At 45.4% G+C, this 25,457-nt stretch overlaps 1 gene segment (V, D, J or C); it reads right to left on the bottom strand.

Annotated features, from left to right (window-relative positions):
• LOC148149207 (Ig kappa chain V region Mem5-like) overlaps positions 1-25,049 on the bottom strand; it is a 282,827-nt gene extending 257,778 nt beyond the window's left edge. Inside the window, 3 exon segments of the V gene segment in view lie at positions 24,061-24,092; positions 24,503-24,800; positions 24,987-25,049. Coding sequence covers positions 24,061-24,092; positions 24,503-24,800; positions 24,987-25,035 — 379 coding nt within the window.
• Between the last annotated feature and the right edge of the window lie 408 nt (positions 25,050-25,457).

The following is a 25,457-nucleotide window of genomic DNA, read 5'->3' as shown; positions in this document are numbered from 1 at the left end:
CTTTTGAAATATTGCGTGCAATTCTAGTCCCCTTCCTATCGGAAGGATGTTGTGAAACTTGAAAGGGTTCATAAAAGGTTTACAAGAATGATGCCAGGGTTGGATGGAGTTGTCCTGCTCGCCTTTAAACAATCCCCAAACTTCAAACAGATCATTGTTCGTAGCAAACTGCCTGGCTTTCAGGATAACTCCATACGATACTGTCACGGTAGACGCTGCAAGACGTATTAGAGTGTGGACATGGATACCATCATTACACGTGGGGACACCTCCCACCATGTACATGGCAGGTACTCGTGTGACTCAGCCAACGTTGTCTATCTCATATGCTGCAGGCAAGGATGCCCTGAGGCATGGTACACTGGTGAAACCGAGCAGAGGCTACGGCATTGGATGACTGGGCACTGCACAACAATCAACAGATAGGACTGTGCCCTTCCAGTTGGAGAACACTTCAGCGGTTCGGGGCATTCGACTTTGGACCTTCGGGAAACCATCCTCCAAGGCGGACTTTGGGCCAGGCAGCAGCGAAAAGTGGCCAAGCAGAGGCTGATAGCTAAGTTCGGTACCTGTAGGGATGTCCTCAACCTGGACCATGGATTCATGTCACACTGCAGATGACCACCATTGCACTGTATGCACACACACACACGCACGTTCTCTCACAGACACTCACAAGGCCCCCCACCCACCCACCCACACAAACCCACATATACATGTACATTTGTGGGGTGAATTTGTACTTGCAGAGTTACATCATACTTTGCTCAAATCCTGCATGAATCCATGTAAGATTCTGTTAATTCATTTTTCATAATGTTTAGAATTAGTCTAAACATTATGGCACAAACTCCACATAGAAAGTTACCTGAGGTGGGAATTGAACCCAGGTCTCTGGCGCTTTGAGGCAGCAGCACTAACCACTGTGCCACCGTGCCGCCCCTTCGCATATAGAGAATTGGAAATAGTCCACATAGATTTGTGATGGGTAATTTCTAACTAACAAACCAAGCGCATTAACTAAAATAGTTGATAGGACGTATAGTCTTAACAACTTTCAGAAATACGCAATAATTTTCCGCAAAACAATCTGCTGACCAAAGTTAAAACCCATGGGATTGAAGATGAATGTTTGACTCAGTTCGGAGACTGGTGACAGACGACAGGGAAAAAAAACACATTTTGAATGGTATTCCACAAGGATTCTGTGACTAGGCCTTAACAGGATACAAATGCTGCAGGAAGGATAGAAAGGGAGGCAAGAGAGGACGGGGAGTGGCATATTTGATAAGGGATAGCGTTACAGCTGTACTGAGGGAGGATATTCTTGGAAATACATCCAGGGAAGTTATTTGGGTGGAACTGAGAAATAAGAAAGGGTTATGACTTTATTCAGATTGTATTGTAAACCCTCTGATAGTCAAAGGGTAATTGAGAATCAAATTTGTAAGGAGATTTCAGCTATCTGTAAGAATAATAGGGTGGTTATGGGAGTGGATTTTAACTTTCCAAACATAGACTGGGACTGCCATCATGTTAAGGGTTTAGATGGAGTGCAAGTTGTTAAGTGTGAACAAGAAAACTTTCTGATTCAGTATGTGGATGTACCCAGTAGAGAAGGTGAAAAACTTGGCGTACTCTTGGGAAATAAGGCAGGGCAGGTGACTGAGGTGTCAATGGGGGAGCATTTTGGGCCAGCAACCATAATTCTATTAGTTTTAAAATAGTGATGGAAAAGGATAGACCAGATCTAAAAGATGAAGTTCTAAACTGCAGAAAGGCCAATTTCAAAAGCTGATTGGGTACAGATGTTCGCAGGTAAAGGAACGACAGGAAAATGGAAAGCCTTCAGAAATGAGATAAGAAGAATCCAGAGAAAGCATATTCCTGTGAGGGTGAAAGGAAAGGCTGGTAGGTATAGGAAATGCTGGATGACTAAATATATTGAGTGTTTGATGAAGGAAAAGAAGGAAGCATATGTCAGGTATAGACAGGATAGATCGAGGGAATCATGAGAAGAGTATAAAGGCAGTTGGAGTATACTTAAGAGGGAAATCAGGAGGGCAAAAGGGGACATGAGATAGCTTTGGCAAATAGAAGTAAGGAGAATCCAAAGAAATTTTACAAATACATCAAGGACAAAAAGGTAACTAGGGAGAGAATAGGGCCCTTCAAAGATCAGCAAGGCAGCCTTTGTGTGGAGCTGCAGGAGATGGGGGAGAAACTAAATGAGTATTTTGCATCAGTATTTACTGTGGAAAAGGATATGGAAGGTATAGAATGTAGGGAAATAAATGGTGACATCTTGTGAAATGTCCATATTACAGAGGAGGAAGTGCTTGACGTCTTGAAATGCATAAAGGTGAACAAATCCCCGGGACCTGATCAGGTGTACCCTAGAACTTTGTGGGAAGTTAAGGAAGTAATTGCTGGGCCTCTTGCTGAAATATTTGTATCATCAATGGTCACAGGTGAGGTGCTGGAAGACTGGAGGCTGGCTAACGTGGTGCCACTTTTTAAGAAAGCTGGTAAGGATAAGCCAGGGAACTATAGACCAGTGAGCCTGACGTCGATGGTGGGCAAGTTGTTGGCGGAAATCCTGAGGGACAGGAGGTATATGTATTTGGAAAGGCAAGGACTGATTAGCGATGGTCAATATGGCTTTGTGTGTGGGAAATCTTGTCTCACAAACCTGATTGAGTTTTTTGTAGAAGTAACAAAGAGGATTGATGAGGGCAGAGTGGTAGATGTGACCTATATGGACTTCAGTAAGGCATTCAACAAGGTTCCCCATGGGAGACTGGTTAGTAAAGTTAGATTTCACATGGACAACTAGCCATTTGGATACAGAGGGTGGTGGTGGAGGGATGCTTTTCAGAGTGGAAGTCTGTGACCAGTGGAGTGTCACAAGGATCAGTGCTGGGTCCACTACTTTTTGTAATTTATATAAATGATTTGGATATGAGCATAAGAAGTACAGTTAGTAAGTTTGCAGACAGCACTAAAATTGGAGGTGTGGTGGACAATGAAGAAGGTTACCTCAGATTACAACAGGATCTGGACCAGATGGGCCAATGGGCTGAGAAGTGGCAGGTGGAGTTTAATTCAGATAAATGTGAGGTGCTGCATTTTGGGAAAGCAAATCTTATCAGGAGTTATACACATAATGTTAAGGCCCTAGGGAATTCAAAGTTTGTGCGAAGATTTGTAGCTCGGGTGCTCGTTGTTGTGGTTCTGTTCGCTGAGCTGGAAGTTTTTGTTGCAAACGTTTCGTCCCCTGGCTAGGCGACATCATCAGTGCTTGGGAGCCTCCTGCGAAGCGCTTCTTTGATGTTTCCTCCAGTGTTTATAGTGGTCTGTCCCTGCTGCTTCCGGTTGTCAGTTTCAGCTGTCCGCTGTAGTGGTTGGTATATTGGGTCCAGGTCGATGTGTCCAAGTCGATGTCCAACAACTCACCAGAACGAAGGACCCGATACCCAACATGAGCAAGACGAATGTAGTGTACAAAATACCATGCAAGGACTGCACTAAACACTATATAGGACAAAGAGGAAGACAGCGAACAATCCGCATACATGAACATCAACTAGCCACAAAACGACACGACCAGCTATACTTAGTAGCCACACACGCAGACAACAAGCAACATGAATTCGACTGGGACAACACTACTATCATAGGGCAAGCCAGACAGAGAACATCCAGGGAATTCCTAGAGGCATGGCATTCATCCACAAACTCCATCAACAAACACATCGACCTGGACCCAACATACCAACCACTACAGCGGACAGCTGAAACTGACAACCGGAAGCGGCAGGGACAGACCACTATAAACACCGGAGGAAACATCAAAGAAGCGCTTCGCAGGAGGCTCCCAAGCACTGATGATGTCGCCTAGCCAGGGGACGAAACGTTTGCAACAAAAGCTTCCAGCTCAGCGAACAGAGCCCTAGGGAATGTTGCTGAACAAAGAGACCTTGGAGTGCAGGTTCATAGCTCCTTGAAAGTAGAGTCGCAGGGAGAAAGGAAAGAGAAGAAGGTGTTTGGTATGCTTTCATTTATCGGTCAGAGTATTGAGTACTGGAATTGGGAGGTCATGTTGCAGCTGTATAGGACATGGTTTAGGCTGCTGTTGGAATATTGCATGCAATTCTAGTCTCCCTCCTATCGGAAAGATGTTGTGAAACTTGAAAGGGTTCAGAAAAGATTTACAAGGATGTTGCCAGGGTTGGAGGATTTGCGCTATAGGGAGAGGCTGAGCAGTCTGGGGCTGTTTTCTCTGGAGCATCGGAGCCTGAGAGGAGCCCTCATAGATGTTCACAAAATTATGAGGGGCATGGATTGGATAAATGGACAAAGTCATTTCCCTGGAGTGGGGGAGTCCAGAACTGCATGAATTCATGTAAGACTCTGTTATCTCACTTTTTAGTTTACAATCAATCTAAACATTATGGCAAAAACAGAGAACGCACCTTCAACATATTGTCTAGCTCACACTCATTGTTACAGTTAACCGGAGAATGCAACTTTTAAATAAAAGGTTTTGTGATTTTCACTTGAAAGAAGTGAAACTATCATAGTATTCTAACAGATGAAAGCCTCAACAAACAATTAGGGTATTATTCAATGTATAATTTCAGTTACATCACACTGTAAACTTTTGCTATAAATTCTGTGTCTGACAATTGTACCCTCCACAACCATCTGATGAAGGAGCGGCGCTCCGAAAGCTAGTGAGCTTCCAATTAAACCTGTTGGGCAACAACATAGTGTTGTGTGATTTTTAACTGAATAAATTCAAGATAGAGATTGCTCACGTGTCGGTAGGCAATGGCCTAGTGGGATCCTCACGAGATTGTTAATCCAGAGAGCCAAGTAATGTTCTGGGGGACCTGCATTCAAATCCTGGCAAGGCATTTAAACTAAAAAAAACTCTGAAATTACGAGTCTAATGATGACCATTGTTGGGGGCAAACTTCATTGGTCCCACCAATGTCCTTTAGATTGCTCTCCTTGCCCATACCGACTGACACATGACTCAGCAATGTAGGATCATAGAATTCCTACTGTGTGGAAGAAGGCCATCAAGTCCAAGCAGCATTCCACCCAGAACCACACCCCTCTCCTATTGCTGTAACCCTATACTTCCCATGGCCAGTTCACCTAAACTGCATATCCTTGGACTGAGAATGGAGGCTCGCGCACCCGGAGGAAACCCACTCAGACATGGGGAGAACATGCAAACTCCACAAAGAAAATCACCTCAGGGTGGAATGGAAGCCAGCTCCCTGGTGCTGTAAGACAGTGGTGCTAGTCACTGTGCCACCTATTCCTCATCTTTGATCTAAATGCCTAATCCCTTATTCCCAGACTGCGACTCTGCTTTAGAATCCCCAGGTAGGGGGGACAAAGTTAAAAATCACACGACACCAGGTTATAGTCCAACAGGTTTAATTGGAAGCACTAGCTTTTGGAGCGCTGCTCCTTCACCAACCTTCACCTGAGGAAGGAGCGGCACTCCGAAAGCTAGTGCTTCCAATTAAACCTGTTGGACTATAACCTGGAGTTGTGTGATTTGTAAATTTGTACACCCCAGTCCAACCCCGGCATCTCCAAACCCAGGCAGGGGCACATCCTTCCAAAATCTACCCTGTCAGGGCCCTGGAAAACTTAAAATGTTTCAGTGAAATCTCCTCCCAACCTTCTAAATTCCAGGGAATCCTGACCCAGTCCCCTCCCTCGATCATTAGACAATCCCCTCAACCCATCACATGAACTGTTGCTTGGTTTGATCATCTCAGTAAACGTTTCAAGGAGGGCAGGAGAGAGAAAGACTCTTTCTGCTTTGAATTGATACCAAACATTGAAAAAGCAGGAAAGTATTCTCACCAAATATTTTTCACATACTCGGAGGTCACTGGTGTGGTGTCCTTATATTCTTTATTCTTGCCTTTTCTCTTGTTCATGTCATTTAGGAGAACAGAGTCAACCGAGAAGGAAATGAACTGCAGAATTTGTTTTCTCTGTCAATTAAATTCACCTTGTTTGCTCCTCTGAGCACCTGAAAGAAGGGGCAAGGCTCCGAAAGATTGTATTTTCTAATAAACCTGTTGGACTATAACCTGGTGTGGTATGATTTTTGACCTTGTCCTCTGATCACATTCAGGTTATTCCCACAAGCACTGCATGTTCTTGCTTCTCCAGGTCAGCAGGTGGCGATGTTGACTATGGCTTTCACAATGGTCTCCATCAGAGCGGACCCACAAATCAGGGACAAAGACCAGAGATTGCAGGCCCCGCTGTTGCTCCTCAGTCCCAGACCCGAGCACAATGGGCCCCCTGGAATCCCGAGCCCTGTGCAGAATGCAAATGGTGTGACTGATCCTTCTGATTGTTCCCAACCTCACCAGGTCCCCACAGTCACTGAGATTATTTAAATACAGCCTTTGCATATTAGGGACCCTGATTGATGGGATACAGACTGAAATGGGTTAATAATACAGTATTGGGGGTTTACAAATGCAGATTGTCAAGTGGAAATCTGATCTTGTGGCTCTAACAGAGATCCGGGATTGGGGATTCCTGGATACAAGGTGTCCAGTAAAGATAGGAACGAGGGAAAACTGTGGGAAGTGGTTTGATTGATCTGGTGCCAGACAGTACTGACCAACCTTAGGCCCTGAGATATGATGGAGATGAAGGGTGAACTGTGCCGGCGTTTAACTCACTTTTACCAGAGTAAAACAGGGATTACCCATTTCACAAGAGAGTAAATGGAACTGACAAACCAGGTGGATGTGAAACACCCACCCAGTCCCTGAGAGAGGGAGGGACAAGAACAATGACATTCTCAGACAGAAAGGATGCTAAAAATGGTATCACCCCGAGAGTGAAGGGTGGGGTGGGGATAATGATAGTGGGGAAAGTAACACTGACACATTTAAAACAATCAAACAGCCACCCACTCCGTCACACGGTGTTGAAGATGCACTTTCCTCATCAAAACACGTTTGCAAACCTCTTCATACCACGTCAGGGGAGAGAAACATTGAAAACTGTATTATCACGAGTGAGAGATGGTGAATTTAAATCTTGGACCATGATGTTAAATGTTCCGACCTGTAAACAACACTGGTGTATTGACGTCATTATCTTATTAAACAATATTAAAACCTCAGCCAAACATTTTCCTGCAGACAGTGTATTTAAAATATCAAGAGGCTTTCCGCATTGTTGGTTTGATCAGTGACGCAGCAAGGAAGCAGCAGCTGCCCCATGAACTCCAACAAAAGAATGAGAACAGGCTCTTCATACGGAGCTGGCTCCCGAGAATCCAATTCAACAGCAGGGACCAAAGAACAAGGAACAATACAGCACAGGAACAGGCCCTTCGGCCCTCCAAGCCTGTGCTGACACATTTTTGCCCTTCCATACTGAAACTGTCTTCACCTACAGGATTCGTATCCCTCTATTCCCTTCCGATTCATACATTAGTGCAAGTATTTCTTGAATACTTCTATTCTGTCTGCTTCCACCCCCTCCTCTGGCAGTGTGCTCCAGGTACTCAACTCCCTTTGTGTGAAATGCTTTCCTCACACATTTCTTTTAAATTCCCCCGCCCCTTGAACCTCTGTCCCTGAGTAAGTGACGCATACACCCTGAAAAAATCCTCATATTTTCCACGCTACCAATGCCCTTCACAACTCTGTAATCTTCTATCAGGACACACCTCATTTTCCCGTATTCCAATGAAAAAAAAAACAGTCTATCCAACTTTTCTTCAGCACTACAATCCCCCATACCAAACAATACCCTGGTAAACATTTTCTGCACCATCTTCAAAATACCTACATCCTTCTGGTAGTGTGCTGACCGGAACTGCATGCAATATTCCAAGTGTGGCCTAACTAATGTTCGATAAAACTACAGAATAACTTGTCAATCCTTATACTCAGTGTCCCTTCCAATGAAGGCAAGCAGGCCATCAGCCTTTTTTACTGCCTTACCTCCCTGTGCTGCCACCTTCAGTGATCTGTGAACATGCACACCCAGATTTCCCTGCATATCAATACTCCAGAGGATTCTGCCATTCACGGTATAATTCCCACCTGTATATCACCTTTCAAAATGCATCACCTCACATTTGTCTGGATTAAGCTACATCTGCCATTTTTCTGTCCAAGCAGCCAACTGATCGATATACTGCAGTATCCTCTGACAAACCTTCTCATTCTCCACAACTCTACCAATCTTTGTATTAACTGTAAACTTACTAATTAGACTAGCTATGCCCTCCTCCAATTCATCTATGTAGACCACCATTGAACCCTGTGGAACATCATGAGTCTCCACCCTCTATTCTGAAAACTGTCCTTCCATTACTGCCCTCTGTTTCCTGTGACTAAGCCAGTTCTGTATCCAGTGCTGGGAACATTTTAGACAAGACACCTTGTTTCCAGCTCGTTACTGCAACTTGATCCAGTTCATTCCGAAAGAGAAAAAGGACAATGTGCAGATTGTTGAACAGGCCCCTACACCTGGGCCTGAGGCAGGAGCCCAAGCTCCAACACATTGGCCTCACTTCACACCAACCTTCACATAGTGCGGGGTCATGAACTCAGGCCATCAATTCCTCTGGGACCGGGACAGAGTGAGAGTGTAGGGGGAATGTCCAAGAATCAAAACGGCTCAAAGCAAGATGGAGAGAGTGTGTTGGAAAGTGTTCAATGGAGGAAACATGCTTTGTGATACCAAACATGCTTTGTGATACCCAATACTGACATAGCTGAAAATGTGTTGCTGGAAAAGCGCAGCAGGTCAGGCAGCATCCAGGGAACAGGAGAATCGACGTTTCGGGCATAAGCCCTTCTTCAGGAATCTCTTGACATAGTCCACGTATATCATAGAATGAAAAAAAGCACAATCTGGAGACAATCAAAAATCACACCAAAGTTTGGATACATCATAGCATGCAGGGCATTTTCATTGTGATGCGGTAACTATCCTGGTCCGAAAGCTGTTCTCTTTTTTTCTCTCTCTGTCTCCCCACGATTCTCCAGATGGAGACGGTTAGATCCTCTCAAAGCCCCAGTTTATTTGTACTGTTCAGTAATGTGGGGATGCCGATGGTGGACTGGGGTACACCTGATGAAGGAGCAGCGTTTCGGAAGCTTGTGATTTAAAATGAACCTGTTGGCTAGAACCTGCTTTTGACTTTGCATTTTTCAGGCAGAGAGAAACAACTGCCTTCTAGTAACTATAGATTACTTGCACAGCAGCTGAGGATTATGGGTAATGACTCTTGCCATTAGCCATGAAAAAACCCACATTCATCCCAGTCGAATCCAGTGGGAATGACCTGACAGTTGCTTCCCAGATATTACATAGCTCACCACCGCTATCTGCAGGACAATTCAGGAAGGGCAACAAATAACCGACACGTCAACGCCCGACCCATCCCAGGAGAAATCAAAATAAATGGCATACAATTTAAATGATCAAACTGGTGAGGCATGAATTCATCTCTTTGAAAGACTGCAGCCTAGGCCAGAAACAGAGCCATGACATGGGTGAGCCTGGTTTGTCAGACTGAAAGGTGGAGTGTCCTTTGGATTATCATTGGGATCAGCAAAAAATGAATTATACTCAAAGATCTAACAAACGGCTATCAAAGTGTGCCCCCAAACTGCAGAGAACAGCACTTGAGGCTTCGCGTCCCCATCTCCATCCTTGCTTGTTGCCCTTCCCCTCTGTCCTGCAGAGGGTGGTGGTTTCTAGAAGTGGATCTGGCAGAGGGACAAGGTCATGTCCTCAGCCTGAGCACAACTGCCTGACATGCAGTGCTTTTCCAGCGCCACACTTTTCGGCTCCGAGCACAACTATCCCTCAGGAGAATGAGCTGTGACACAAGAGGAAATGTGGGAGTGTTGGAAAGGCACCGGCAGCCTGGTCAGCCTGCAGAGGGGCAGAAACAGATTTGATGAATGAGCTGATATCCTCCCGAGCTGAGATGCAGACCCAGGCTTACAGAGCCACACAGTTTACATTGTTACTGACCGTGGCTCCATGGGCAATGCTCCTGCCTCATCGTCAAAATGGTCATCGGATTGATACCCACCTCAGAAATGAGAGCACAGAATCCAGGCTGAGACCGAGGTGCACTGCTGAAAGTTGCACAGTCTCTGGCTCCATCATTTGACGCTCCACCACCACCACACCCCGACCACCCCCAACCCCACTTCAGGGGGCTCGACAAGATCCCATTCTGAAGAGATTCCCTCGGGTATACTGCTCACTATTTAACGAGTGCCAACAAAACAGATATGTCTCGTCATTCGTTTCCTGTCTGCGGGACCTCACCATCTTGTACATGAACGTGACTGCTCTGTGCTCACAGCTTTGAATATTCTGAGATGATTAAAAAAAACTGCACCAACAAGAGTTCTTTCCTCATTATCATGTAAAAGGGAGGAGTTAATATTTGGGGTTCAGTGATGTTTTATCAAAAAAGCAGCAACTGTTTATTTTATTTCATTTTCGGTTGTCTTATATTATTTTATTTAAATTTTGTTTATCAAATTTTAGCCCGCTTGATTGGCACCACTTCCACACATATCCATCCCTCCACACCAACATTCAGTAACATTTGTGTGTACTCTCTACAAGATGCATTGCAGAAATTCACCAAAGGTCCTGAGACAACACCTTCTAAACCCATGATTACTTGAATCAAGAAGGACAAGGGCAGCATCACCCCAGCAAGTTCCTCTCCAAGCCTTCACCAGTTTGACTTGGAAACATCGTCACTGGGTCAGAATTCTGGAATTCCCTTCCTAAGGACATTATGAGTCTACCTACAGCACACAGACTGCAGCGGTTGAAGAAGGCAGCTCAGCACCATCTTGTCCAGGACAATTAAAGATGGACAGTAAAAACACTGGGAAAATTAAGAGTAGGCGTGATTCGGGACCAGAAAGTGAGACTGTGATGTCTCAGTTATTCCTGGACATTGATGTGATCACATCTCAAATACCGTATTGTGTGTAGTTTTGGTCTCCTTATTGAAGGAAGAATATAAATGCATTAGAGGTGTTTCAGAGGAGTTTTACCCGATTGATCCCTGGAATGAGTGGGCTGTGTGATGAGGAAGGATTGAAAAGGCTTGCCTTGTTCTCACAGGAGTTTGGAAGAGTGAGGGGTTTTCCTGTCCCACTGTATTCTCCAACTCCCTATCTGCCTCCCTCGTGTGTCGTACCCTCCTGCCCTTTACTACACATGGAATTGAACTGTGCAGTCCTGAGGCCTATAACTTCCTTCTGGAACTAAGTCTCCAGGTATCTCCGGCACTCCCTGATATATCACTGCTTTTTCAATTCAACCTTCATTCCAAACTCCCTGAGTGGGAGTTCCTGTAGTTTTTTACATTCACTGCAGATGTATTTACCCTGAATCATTTCAATGCAATAAAGAAATGTTGATCTTACTTACAACTGAAAAATATCCATTCCTTCATTGGTCCAGTAATTGTCTTCAGTCTCTGTTTTGAAGTTTCAGTACTTTCCAATTATTAACCTTCCCTAATGGACATGTCCTGAAGCAGTCTATTTACACATTCCCTCATACGAAACAATTTCCAGATTCCTATTTTCTTGTTTACCATTTTGTTTCATTCAAACGAAGTGCACGTGCAGGCTCCCAGCAGCTGAAGTGACAGTCCCAAATCACTTTGGAAAAACAAAGGTGGACTCCTTCCCTGAGTTCACCAAACTCCCACACTGACCAAACCTCCCAGCATTCCCCTCTATGCTGGCTGCACTCAGTGCGAGCTGCAGTATATAAGCTGCCCTGTATTTATATCTGTTCTCAGGATTGATGGGCTCGATGATTTGATTCAATGAAATAACCTCGTCTAATCTCTTCAGGGGTCGACGTTTCAGGTGTAACCCTTCTTCAGGAAGAGGGGATAGGTGTGAGGGGAGTTGCATTTCAAGGGGTGGGTGGGAGCGAGGTGGTGAGGTGGGGATAGGTTGAGAAAGATAGAGAGTGTGACCTGATTGGTCGATAGGAGAGATGAATTCAGAATTATCCCTCCCTTCGACCAACCATGTCCTACCCTCGACCTGTCTCCACCTATCCCCACCTAACCACCCTGCCCCGGCCACTCCCTTCATCTGCAGCTCCCACCCACTCCACTTCCTGAAGAAGGTTTATACCCAAAACGTCGATTTCTCCACCTCCTGATGCTGCCAGTCTTGCTGTGTTCTCCCAGCCTCCTGCTTGTCAACCTTGGATTCCAGCATTTGCAGTTTGTCTCTAATCTCTTTAGGGGCCTGGATGAGTGTGAGGAGATTGGGTTTTGATGGAACTACCCACAGACTGAAGTCAAAAAAAGCAAAGTAAGAAAGGCAAGTGGATCAAATTCGAAAGAGCAAATTGTGAGCAAAAAGTAATTGTTGCCAGTTTAGCAATTGCAAAGGAGAGAGTGACAACATTGAATTGCTTCTGGTGTCATCCTCTGTGTCTGAACATTTCACAGAGCCAGCTCCACATCCTTCCATTGGCTTTGTCATTGAGAGGCAACATTTCCCTTCCCACAGCCCTTTTTAAAAAGACCTGTCCCAGGGAATCACTGAGGCAGAGAATACTTCATCTTTTCTGGGAAAGATAGAGAAATATAGGGTGTCAAGGAGCAGTTTCTCTGCCGTCAGGGTCTGACAGAAGGATGTGTGTAGTGTGTGGATTCTGGAGACAGATCACTGAGATATACCTCACTCCCATCAAAACCTGACTTTATTCTGACATTAGTTTCTATTCTTCATTATAAAGTACCCCCACCAGCTTCAGACTGGACATTTCACACCCAACCCCCATTTCCTCACATTGGAACCAAGAACCAAACTTGCCCCATCTCAGGATTGTCCTCTGAATGTGGTGTCAGTGTGTTAATGTTGTGTTTGAATGAAAGAGCCAGGGTGGAATCTGGGACTGAATCCAAGGGGTTTCTGAGCCACCAGCAGCCTCCCCGCTGCGTGAGGGTCTGCTTGGATAAGATTTCAGCCCCATTGATTCCCACTGATACTAAAGCCCGAGAATGAGATTATTGGAGTCACATGTGGACTAAGGAGCGCAACAATCAGATCAATGATCTGCGCTGGAATCCACCCTGAGCCCTGGATGACTCTCACTGAGATGACCCAGGAGTTACAGAATATGACAGCAGAAGGTGGAACCAGCTTATCATTGACTGCCCTCCCCAGCCGTGACTCCCAGATTCCCCAGATTTAACATTCTTAATCTGACTCCAGGGACACACGGGACCATTCCATCGCACTTTGAGAGTAAAGAAAACCCAAGTCGAATTTAAGTAATATTTATTTCCCAAAACCTGTGAAATTGTTATTCTGAGTAACAAGATGCTGCTGATCATATTCATCAATGCAGGGTTCCCAGTAGCTCTGGCCATTTCCAAAGCACACACGAGACAGAGACTGAATCTTCTTGATCTTTATTCCTTTTTCCAGATTTACATTGACAGAAAAAAGACTGCAATTAACAGCCCAGACAGAGGAAGCTGCTCAAAATCACAGCCACAATGGAGCTGGAGGAAAACACTTGTGGAGATTTTCTCAATAACCTGAGAATCCTGTCCCTTTAAGTAGTGACAGAAGCTTAAATTCGAACTGACGGCTGAGCAGGAAGGAGATCTGGTTTACTGAAGCAGAGATTTCAGAGGTTCACATTGTTTTGTATAGCTGACAGTTTTCAGCATCTTCGAGAGGTTTTACTTGGCATCACAAGTCATCACTGTCCCCATAAAACGCTCCCAGGACAGGGTCAGCACAGGGTTTGATACAGAGTAAAGCTTCCTTTTGATTATCCCAATGACCTGCCTTAACCCTTGAACCTCAGAAATGTCCCTGAGCCAATCCCAAGAAGGAAGAGAGTTGAAATTCAGTGCTGACAATGACCTTTGTCCTGCCAGCTCAGCCCTGTTCTATTTAAAGTTGTGTCTCCTCTGTGGACTGTCTCAAACCCTCTACACACATTCTGATCTCCTGATGCTCTTGCTGAGGGGAGAGGGGAGGGTCACGTGGGTGAGGACACAGGAGAAGCGAGCGTTGGACTCCCAGTCAGACCCAGAGAGGGTCAGCAGGCTGCTGACACTGTAGGTGCTGTCCGAAGCTCGCAGGTAGTTGCTGGTCTGAACCCCGTCCGAAATGACTACACCGTCCTTCTTCCACTGCACCCCCAGCTCATCGGGATAGAAGTGATTGGCAAGGCACACCAGGGTGGCAGTGCCCTTGGCATTGACCTGCTCTTGGGAGGGGGGCAGCAGGGTCAGCTTGGGCTGAGAGCTTTCACGGCCTGAAAGACAAGACAAACAATTTTAATCCCTGCCATTCAAAGGGATTTCAACTCTAAACATTCACTGGCAAAACAATCCATTTGAACATTTGTATTCAATACCTAACAGACCCCATAAAAGGACAGGGCCTTTTAAAATTGCTTCTTGGGTTGTGAGTGTCACTGGCAGGGCCAGCATTTATTGCCCATCCCTAATTGCCCCTGAGAGGGTGATGGTGAAAAAGAAGGGGCAGTTTTGGATCATTCTTTAGGGAATGAATGTGGGCAGCTGGAAGGGCTATCAATGGGGGAGCACTATAGTGACAGTGATCAGAACTCAGTGAGATTGAGAGGAAGGATGGAAATGGAGAACAATGGAGCAAGTGTGAAAGTTTTCATTTGGGAACAAAACCATTTTACGAAACTGGGCAGGGATTGGGTAAAAGTGGGCTGAAAGACAAAATGCAAGGGTGAAATTTACCAGGACCTGAGGAAAGCAAAGAGCTGACAGGATGAAATGTGTCCAAATGAAGTCAGGGAAATCCCAGTGATGTTTTATAATCACAGAAAGAACAAGAGAATGAAGGAATGTATGAGGGCCATTCGAGAGCAGGAAGGGAACTTGTGTGCGGTGGTGGGAGATGGAGCAATGGTTCCTCGTGAAAACGTTTGGTTTGTTTTCACAAAAGAGAGGGACATATATAGCAGTAACTGTAGTTGAGGAGGAGAACTGTGCACTATTGGAACATCATCTTTCACATCTGAAAGACTCCCAGTTCATCCAATGAAAAGAAAGATCCATGCTGTCCCAAAGACATTTGCAGACAGTGTGGGACTTGTTTGAAATGGGGTCACTGTTGTAATGTAGGAAATGTGCAAGCCAGATTGTACACAAGATCCCACAAGCAACAATGAACCAAGGAACATTTTTGAGTGATGTTTGTTCAGGAATAAGTATCAGCCTGAATACGATTCAAAGAGAAAGTAACTAGAACAGTTGGATGGAAAATGAGGAAATGAAAGTTAAGGGAGAAGGTAGGATTACTGGTTAGTGATGGGATTGATTGTGACCAGAAAATAAAAGGAAAGGGACAGAGTATTGTGAATGTCATATTGTACTGAGGAAACTTAAAAGTGCAGGGAAGAACAATATAGAACAAGCTTAAAGGTTTTGTCTCTTAACACATGAAGCATTCGGAATAATGTAGACAAAGTGGTACCACACAAACCAAGGGAAATCAAGTTTGCGAGGAGTTTAAACTAACTAAAGAAGGTAGGAGCTCAGGAGAAGTTATTAAAGTATCCAGGCCAAGTAATAGGATAGAGAGTATGGAAAGGATCAAGAATCGAAGTTGAGGCACCGTAGGGTGGAATGGTGGATCAGTGGTTTGCACTGCTGTCTCACAGCTTCGGAGACACAGACTCAATTCCAACTGACTGTCTGTGTGGGATTGACACATTCTCCCCGTGTCCACTTGGGTTTCCTCCCATTGTCACAAAGACGTGTAGGTTAGGAGGATTATCCATGGGAATTGTAGGGTGGGTGGGATGCTTTTTGGAGGGTCAGTCTGGGCTGAATGGCCTGCTTCCACACTGTAGGGATTCTGTGATTTCTAAAGGAGATAACTATGAGAAGGAGGCAGTCAGTGCATGACTGAGGGTGTTGTACTTCGATGCATCGAGTTTATGAAACAAGGTAAATGAGCCTGTAGTGCAGGGACGTGACTGCAAGGGGATCAGGGCTGGGAACCAAATATCCAGGGATGCACATCCTATTGAAAGGAAATGCGAGGGCATAGAGGGTCAAGTGTGAAGGAGGAACTGAAGGTAATCCTTGTTAGTCAGGGAATGGTCTTGCGGAGACTGATGGTATCAAAACTTGGAAGTCCCCAGGGGCCAGCAACTCATCAGAGTATTTAAGAAAGTGGGTGTAGAAATAGTGGACACATTGTTGATCATTTTCTGGCATTCTGTCGACTCTGACAGAGTTCCAATGCACTGGACACTATCCAATGTAACCCCACTTTTTAACAAAAGGAGGGAGAGTAAAAATGAGGAATTATACATGAGGAAAACGCTTGAGTCAGTTATTAAAGATACAATAACCGAGCATTTGGAAAGCAGTGACAGGATTGGTCCAAGTCAGCATGGATTTACTGAAGGGAAATCAGGCCTGACACATCTTCTGGAAGGTTTTGAGGATGTGATCAGTGGAGAATGGACAAGGCTGAATCAATGGACAACAAAACTTGATGAAAAAGTTCAGCAGGTCTGGCAGCATCTGTGGACAGCAATCGAAGTTAACATTTCAGATTGAGTGACCCTCCCTCAGGACCCAGTGGATGTTGTGTTCTGGACTTTCAAAAGGCTTTTGACAAGATCCCTTACAAGAGATCAGTGAGCAAAATTAAACCTCATGGTATTGGAGGTAATGTATTGACATGGAGAGAGAACTCATTGGCAGATAGAAAGCAGAGAGTTGGAATAAATGGGTAACTTTCAGAGTGGCAGGCAGTGATGAGTGTAGTACCGCAGGGTTCAGTGCTGGGACCCCAGCTGTTCACAATATACATAAATGATATGGACAAAGGAATTGAATGCAATCCCTCCAAATTTGCAGATGACACTCAGCTGGGTGGCAATGTGTGCTGTGAGGAGGATGCTAAGAGGCTGCAGAGTGACTTGGACAGGCTGGCTGAGTGGACAAATACTTGGCAAAAGCAATATAATTTGGGTAAATGTGAGATTATCCACTTTGGTAGTAAAACAGGAAGTCAGATTATTAGTGAATGATGAAAGTTTAGGAAAAGGTGAGGTGCAATGAGAGTTGGGTGTCATGGTGGAACAGTAACTGAAAGGGGGCATGCAGGTGCAGCAGGCAGTGAGGAAAGCTAATGGCATGCTGGCCTTCACAGTGAGAGGATTTGTGTATTGGAGTAAGGATGTCTTGCAGAATTAAGGCCTCAGCTTGAGTATTGTGTGCAGGTTTGGTCTCCTAGTCTGAGGAAGGACATTCTTGCTATTGAGGGAGTCCAGCGAAGGTTCTCCAGACTGATTCCTGGGACGGCAGGACTGACATATGAGGAAAGACTGGATCAACTGGGCTTGTACTCACTGGGATTTAGAAGAATGAGAGGAATCTCACAGAAACATATAAAATCCTGATGGGATTTGACAGGCTTGATGCTGGAAGAATGTTCTTTATATTAGGAAAATCCAAAACCTGGGGTCACAGTCGAAGATTAAGGGTTAAGTTATTCCGATGTTGTGAACCTGTGGAATCAAGGGATATGGGGATGGAGTGGGAATGGGATAATGGATCGCGTAATCAGCATTGATCATATTGAACGGTGGTGCAGACTCAAAGGGCTGAGTGGCCTATTCCTGCAGCCATTTTCTATGTTTCTATGTTTCTAATGATGGGTAGAGGTGTGAGGGTGGTGGGGGTGTGTGTGGGAGGAGCAGGTTTACCCTGTCAGGAAGAACTGAAATTACATCGACAGCAAGAGGAAATATGGAGTTGGAAAGCATAGAATCTGTGTGAGTCAACTTAAGGACCCACAAAATAGCAAAGGGCTTGATGGGAATTATGTCCAAGTCTCCTCTCAGTAGTCGGGATGTGGGGCAGAAAATAAATCAGGAGATAGAAAACGCATGTAAGAAAGAGGTTATTACAATACTCATGGGGACTGCAATATGCAGGTGGACTGGGAAATTCAGGTTGGGAATGGATCTCAAGGAAAGGAATTCATGGAATGTCTGCGAGATACTTTTTTTGGAAAAGCTTGTGGTAGAGCCACTAGGAAACAGGTAATTCTGGATTCAGTGATGTGTAATGAGGCAGCCTTGATTGGGGAGCTGAAGGTGAGTGAACCCTGAGGGGGCAGTGATCATAATGTGATACAATTCACCCTGCAGTTCGAGAGGGAGAAGCTGGGAATTATATGCAATAATATCAATGAGCAAGTTAGACAAAGGAGAGCCAATGGACATGATCTGTTTGGGTTTCCAGAAGGCCTTTGACAAGTTGCCACACAGGAGGCTGCTAAATAACATAAGAGCCCATGGGGTTTGGGGCCCAGTACTGACAAGGATAGAGAGTGGAAATAAATGGGTCTTTTGCAGGATGGCAGCTGGTGCCTTGTGCAGTTCAGCAGGGGGCAGTGTTGGGACCTCAGCTATTCATGTAACAATTAATTATATATTAACGATCTGGGAAAAGGAACTGAGGGCATTGTTGCTAAATTTGCTGATGACACAAAGATGAGGGGAGGGACAGGGAGGGTTGAGGAAGCAGGGAGGCTGCAGAAGGACTGGAAAGGCTCATAGAATGGGCAAAGAAGTGACAGATGGAATACAAAGTGGGAAAGTATGAGGTTATGCCCTTGGGTTGGAAGAGTAGAGACTCAAACTGTTTTCTAAATGGGGAAATTTGGAATTCTGAAACATAAAGGGACTTAGGAGTCCTCTTTCAGATTTCACTTAAGGTTAATATGTAGGTTCAGTTGGCAATTAGGAAGACAAATGCAATGTTAGCATTCATTTCAACTGAGTTAGAATACAAGAGCAGGTGTGTACTGCTGAGGCTGTATGAGACTCTGGCCAGACTGCATTTGGAATATTGTGAACAGTTTTGGGACCTGTATCTAAGGAGGGACGTGCTTGCATTGGGGGAGATCCAGAGGAGGTTTATGAGAATGACCCTGGGGGTGACAGCCTGGTCTGTTGAGGAGAGATTGAAGACTCTGGATGTGTACTTGATAGAGTTCTTAAGGACATGCGGAGATCATATTGAAACTTACAGAATACTGAGAGGCCTGGATAGAGTGGGCGGGGATGAGATGTTTCCACCAGTAAGAGAAACATGGACCAGAGGGCACAGCCACAGACTTTAGGGATAATCCATTAGGACTGAGATGAGGAGGAATTTCTTCTGCCAGAGGGTGGTTAATCTGTGGAACTCATGCTGTGGAGGTGAAGGCATTGAGTGTGTTTCGGACGGACATTGACAGGTTCCTGATTGGGAAGGCGATCAAACATAATGGGAAGAAGGCAGGAGAATGTTCGTGAGAAACACATCAGCCATGACCAAACGGCACAGCAGTCTTGATGGGCCGAATGGCCTAATTCTGCTCTGTTATCATATTGTCTTTTGAACAGACTCTGCAAAACCCTGGAACACTGAAAGGCCTGGATTTGAGCCCAGCTGGAGCTGTTTGTCATCAGAACTTTATCAAGGGATAACCAGGGAGTGGTGAGAGTGTGCACCCTGTTCCATGTGGGAACTTCAGGATGCTTCCCATCTCCTGGAATACCATGAGTTCAGAAAATGTGGTCAGTGACAGCAGTTGGAGCTCTGGTTTTCAGAGCTTGAGCAGCAGCTGGTGTCAGTGTGGAGCGTCCGTGAGGCTGAGAGCTCCGTGGAGAGCACGTTTCTAGATGTGGTCACTCCCCCACTCTGCTGGGGGAGCAGCAGACAGTCCAAAAAGACTAGGCAGCTCATACAGGAATCCCCTGAGTGCATCCCACTGTCCAACCAGGATTCAGTTTGGAATCCTGATGAGAATGATGGTTCATCTGGGGAGTGCAGCCGGAGCCAAGTCCATGGCACCACGGGGACTCAGCTGTACAGGGAGGGCACAAGGAAGACTGGAAGAGCGATAGTGAGAGGAGATTCGAGAGTGAGGGCAATCGGTAGGTGTTTCTGCAGCTGCAGATGGGATTCCAGGATGGTATGGTGTCTCCCACCCTGAGGGGAGAGGGGGAACAGGCAACAGTTGAGGTCCCAGTGAAAGAGGGAGAAAAGGGATGTGGTCCTGCAGTCAGAATTTAGGGAGCTCTGGAGGCAATTAGCAACAAAATTGTGAATCTCTGGACTACTCCCAGTGACCAACGCAAGTGAGGATAGGAACAGAAGGATAAGGCAGGGTGTATCTGAGGCTGGAAAGGTGGTCCAGGAGGGAGCGTTTGAGATTCTTGGGACATTGGGAATGACTTTGTGGGAGATGTGACCTCTATAGACCAGATGGGTTGCTCCTGAACAGAACTGAGCTCCTTGTGGGGTGATTTGCTGGTGCTGTTGGAGAGGGTTTAAATGAACATGGAACGGGGGGCTGTGGGAACCAGGAGGAAATATCAGGGAGGAACACCAAGGAAAACAGAATCATGGACGAGATAGATACTCTAAAGTAAGGAATAGTAACTTATTTGGCCGGGTCACAGTGAGGGAGAGAGTAATAATTTCTAAATCCAACTGACTGTGTGCATTTATGGGCCTGCGTGGAGTATGGGGAGTAAGATTAGGGAGTTACAGACGCATATTACCAAGTGGAAATCTGGTGTTGTTGCTCTTACAGATGAGGCTCAAATGAGGACAGGACTGGGTGTTAAATATTCCTGGATACAAGGTGTTCAATAAAGATAGGAAAAGGGGAAGAAGGTGTGGGATTGGTTAAGATCGGTGCAGAGCTGGAGAAAGAGGATGTCCCAAAGGGGTCAAGGGCAGAATGGATTTAGTTTGAGATAAGGAACAAAAAAGGTGCAATCAGGTTGTTCAGTGCAGTCTGTCGGTCACCAACTAGAGGGAAGGATGTAGAGGAAGAAATCTGCAAGAAATTCACAGCACACATTTGGGTAACTTTAATTATCAGAATATAGAATGAAATTGGAGCAGTGTGAAGGGCAGAGAGGGGCCAGAGTTGTGAGAGTGTGCTCGGGTGAATTTTCTCCAGCCGTGTGTTCCCATTCCAATCAGAAAGGAAGCTCTGCCAGACCTGGATCTTGGGAATGAGGAGGCCCATGTAGATCAAGTATCAGTGGGAGGACATTTAGGGAAGAGTGATAATTGTATCACAAGTTTTAGGGAGACAGTGGAAAAGGACAAAGAACAATCTAGAGTAAAGTCATGACCATGGATCATATCCCATGGATCACCTCCAAATGTCTCACTCTTAGAATTTTCATATTTTATTTTAAAACAAAATATGAATGAGTTACCAATCTAATATTTTGCCGCAGTATTTATGGTTGTGAAGGAAATTCGGGAAATAAATGTTGATGTCTTGAGAAGAGTCCATATTACAGGAGAAGAGGTGCAGTAATCTGTACTTTAAACTCATTAAGGTAGATAAATCCCCAGGATCTGATCAGCTCCATCCCAGTACTTTGTGGGAAGCTTGGGAAGAGACTTTGACACCCCTTGGTGAGATGTTTGTATCATCAACAGCCACAGGTGATGTGCTGGAAGACTGGAGCATGGCTAATTTTGTGCTGATATTTCGGAAGGTCTGCAAGGAATACCCTGGGAATTATAGACCGGTGAGTCTGATAGTGGTAAGTTGTTGGAGAGGATTTTGACAGAAAGGATCTAAATGCATTTGGAAAGACAAGGATTGATTAAGAATAATCCACAAAGCTTTGTCAGTGGGAAAACATGTCTCACAAATTTGATTGAGTTTTTTGAAGACATGACCAAGAAGATAGCTGAGGGCAGAGGGTAGACATTGTCTACATGGACTTTAGCAAGACCTTTGACAAGGTGCAGGAGAAAGTGAGGTCTGCAGATGCTGGAGATCAGAGCTGGAAATGTGTTGCTGGAAAAGCGCATCAGGTCAGGCAGCATCCAGGGAACAGGAGAATCGACGTTTCGGGCATAAGATTCCTGAAGAAGGGCTTATGCCCGAAACGTCGATTCTCCTGTTCCCTGGATGCTGCCTGACCTGCTGCGCTTTTCCAGCAACACATTTCCAGTTTTGACAAGGTGCTGCATGGTCAATTGGTTAGTAAGTTAGATCAAGTTGGATCCAGGGAGGGCAAGCTAACTGATACAAAGTTGGCTTAATGGTTGGAGACAGAGTGTGGTGGTAGATAATGGTTGTTCAGACTGGAAGCCTATGACCAGCGATGTGGCAAAAGGATTGGTTCTGGGTTCATCATTGTTCATTATTTATAGAAACAAATTGAATGAGAATATAGGAGGCATGGTTTGTGAGTTTGCAGATGACATCAACATTGGTGGTTTCATGGACAGAGACGAAGGCTATTTGAGAGTACATTTACATTACACATTGAGATAATAGCGAGGTGTTGCATTTAGGCCAGGGCTAACACAGTTAATTATGGGGCCATGGGGAGTGTTGTCAAACAGGGAGACCAAGGGGTGGAGGCACATAGAGGATTGAAACTGGTGTCACATGGAGACAGGGTGGTGAAGAAAGCATTTGGTACAATTGCTTCTATCGGTCAGAGTATTACGTGTGGGAGTTGTCACGATTCTCCAAGGTATTGATCAGGCCCATTCCCAGTCACCCTGCTATTGGAAGGATGTCATTAAATTGGAAAGGGTGTAAAAAGGATGACAAGGATGTCACCGAGACTGGAGGGTTTGAGTTATAAGGACAGGCTGGTTAGGCCTGGGCTATTTCCCGTGGAAGGTCAGAGACTGCTGGGTGACATTTTGAGGTTAATAAAATGATAATGGGCATAGATAAGATGACTAGCTCAGGTTTATTCCCCAGAGTAAGGGTCCAAAACTAAACAGCAGAGGTTTAAAGCAAGAGGGGAAAGATTCAAAAGGGACCTGAGGTGCATCTCGTTCACATAGAGGGTGGTGTGTGTATTGAATGAGCTGCCAGAGGAAGTCGTAGAGGTGAGTATGATAACAACATTTAAAAGGCATTTGAACAGGTACATGGACAGGAACGGTATGGGGGAAATTAGCGAAATGCAAGCAAATGGGACTACGGGAATAGATAAGGGGAATAATTCATGAAGGATGTGAATATTTTGGAGATGGGGTAAAAAAATTCCCATTGAAGGTTCAGGGATGAGGAATGTCAGTTATGAACAAACTTTGGAGAAGTTTGGACTGTCTTCCTTGGAGAAGTGAAGGCTGAGAGGAAATTTTTTTGAGGAATTCAAAATCAGGAGGTGTCTGGCCAGAGGAAATAGGGAAAAAATGTTCCCACTCATGAAAGTATTGAGAAGGAGAGGGCACAGATTTAAAGTAATTAGTGAGAGAATCAAAAGTGAGATGAGGAAAAACATTCTCAGCCAGCGAGTGGTTAAGGTGTGGAATGCACTGCCTGAGAGTGTGGTGGAGGCAGCTTCAATTGAAACATTCCGAAGGGAATGAGACTGTTATTCGAAAAGAAACAATGTGCAGGGTGACAGGGAGAAGGCAGGAGAATGACACTCAGTGAATTGCTCATTCGGAGAGCCGGTCCAGACAGGATGGATGAAACGGCCTCCGTGTGCACTGTAACAACTCTGTGATTGTGTGATTGAGCAGAGTTAAAGCTGGGGAAGGCGGGAGCTCGGTGTCTCACTGTGCTGCTGCTGCTGAGGTCAGTGAGATCAGAGACTGGGACAGGGAGCCAGAGCTCACATCAAACCCTGCCCGTGTCCGTCACACTGAGATTGGCAGGAGGCTACTCACTGATTTCATTCCATGCTGCAGGAATGGGACCGCAGGCTGCAAATGGACAGAGCTCCTCCACACGGTGAGTAAAACTAATTGACTTATACCTTGCTGCTTAAAGGGATAATGGAACTAAAGAGATACAGCTGGACACCCTGTTAGACACAGTGCTCCTTAATCAACTATTTCATTCACTGCAGCTTCTCACTAATACCTTCAACAATTCAGCATTTGTGTTTTAGAAAGTGTGTTTCAGTATTGACAGGGTTAATAACGGAGGATTGAGGTTTACTTACTCAGTCGGAGCTTGGTTCCTTTCCCGAACGTAAGGCACAGTGAGAGCTCCCAGTGCAGAGGCTGTACAAAAATCTCTGCTCTTTGCTTCCCTTTCTCACTCACTCTCACACTCTCCCTCTCACTCTCTTTCTCTCTCCCTCATTCATGTGTCTTTCTGTCTCTGTCTCTCTGGGTTGTGTCCAGCTGGGCTCGGGCGGTTTGTCAAATGTATTTTTCAATGTTAAGTTTTGCAGCTGTTCTTCACGTGTGGCGATGGAGTGTAAGAGGGAAACTTGAGGCCTTCAGTAAATGGTGGACACCACAGAGACTGGAGTGTGTAGTGGACAGTGACAATCCAGCATGGGTTAGTTTGTTCATTTACATTTATATGTAATTGGATGTGTCAGTACAGGCAGTGGGACTGTGCCTATTGAGGTTTTTGTACGGCTCTGTAACACTGTGTAGGGGGAGCTGCTATGCTGCATACAGTAATAGTCAGCGACATCCTCATTCTGAACGTTGCTGATTTTCAGGGTGAAACTGGTCCCTGATCCACTGCCGGTGAATCGATCAGAGACTCCTGTGAATCGATTTGTTGCATAATAGATCAGGAGAGAGGGTTTCTGACCTTCACGCTGCTGGTACCAGCTAACCCACTTGCTAACAGATTGACTGGCCGTACAGGTGATGGTTGCAGTGTGGCCCAGTCCCACTGTCAGCAACGGGGGAGACTGGGTCATGGTGATGTCCCCACTGATACCTGAGGGGTCAGAGAGAAACACAGTGAAGTCAAAACTGTCACAGAAAGAGCCTGTCAAATGAGAGATTGTTGGAGACACTGAGCTTTCCTCTGGTTTCAGCATTTTCCCTTCAATCACAAGTCAGTGGAATTGGAGTGAAATGGAGAGCAGCTAAAGATTCAAGGTGGAAGGAGAGAGATTTGTACCTGCGACACAGAATGCCAGGGGCCAGATCAGCTGGATGTGTGAAATCATGGTGTGTGCTCCTGTCCCTGTGCCTGGTTCCTGATAAACTCTCCCTTCACTGGGCTCTGCTTTATAAAGCTGCAGCCTGTGAGAGTCTGACTGGGTGTTCCTCAGTATGTAAATGGCATCAGGCAGAGAGAGCCACGTCAGCCCCTCACACTTCCTCTTCTCTCTCTCTCTCTCTCTCTCTCTCTCTCTCTCTCTATCTCAGAGTCATTGATGTGAACAGCACTGAATGAGGCCATTTGGCCCATTGTATCTATGCTGTTAAACAAAGATCTGATGACACTCATCCCATCCTCCAGCTCTTGGCCCATTACCCTGGAGCCTACAGCAACACAAGGGAATATCTAAACACTGCTCCAATGTCACGAGAGTTTGTGACTCAACCAGCTTTTCAGGCAGTGAGTTCCAGACTCTCACCACCCTCT

The sequence above is a fragment of the Chiloscyllium plagiosum genome, unplaced genomic scaffold (genome assembly GCF_037043375.1).
Source record: "Chiloscyllium plagiosum isolate Xiang-an unplaced genomic scaffold, Cpla_swu_hap1 HiC_scaffold_9, whole genome shotgun sequence".
Classification (NCBI taxonomy): domain Eukaryota; kingdom Metazoa; phylum Chordata; class Chondrichthyes; order Orectolobiformes; family Hemiscylliidae; genus Chiloscyllium; species Chiloscyllium plagiosum.
This window is presented reverse-complemented; position numbering and strand designations above follow the sequence as displayed.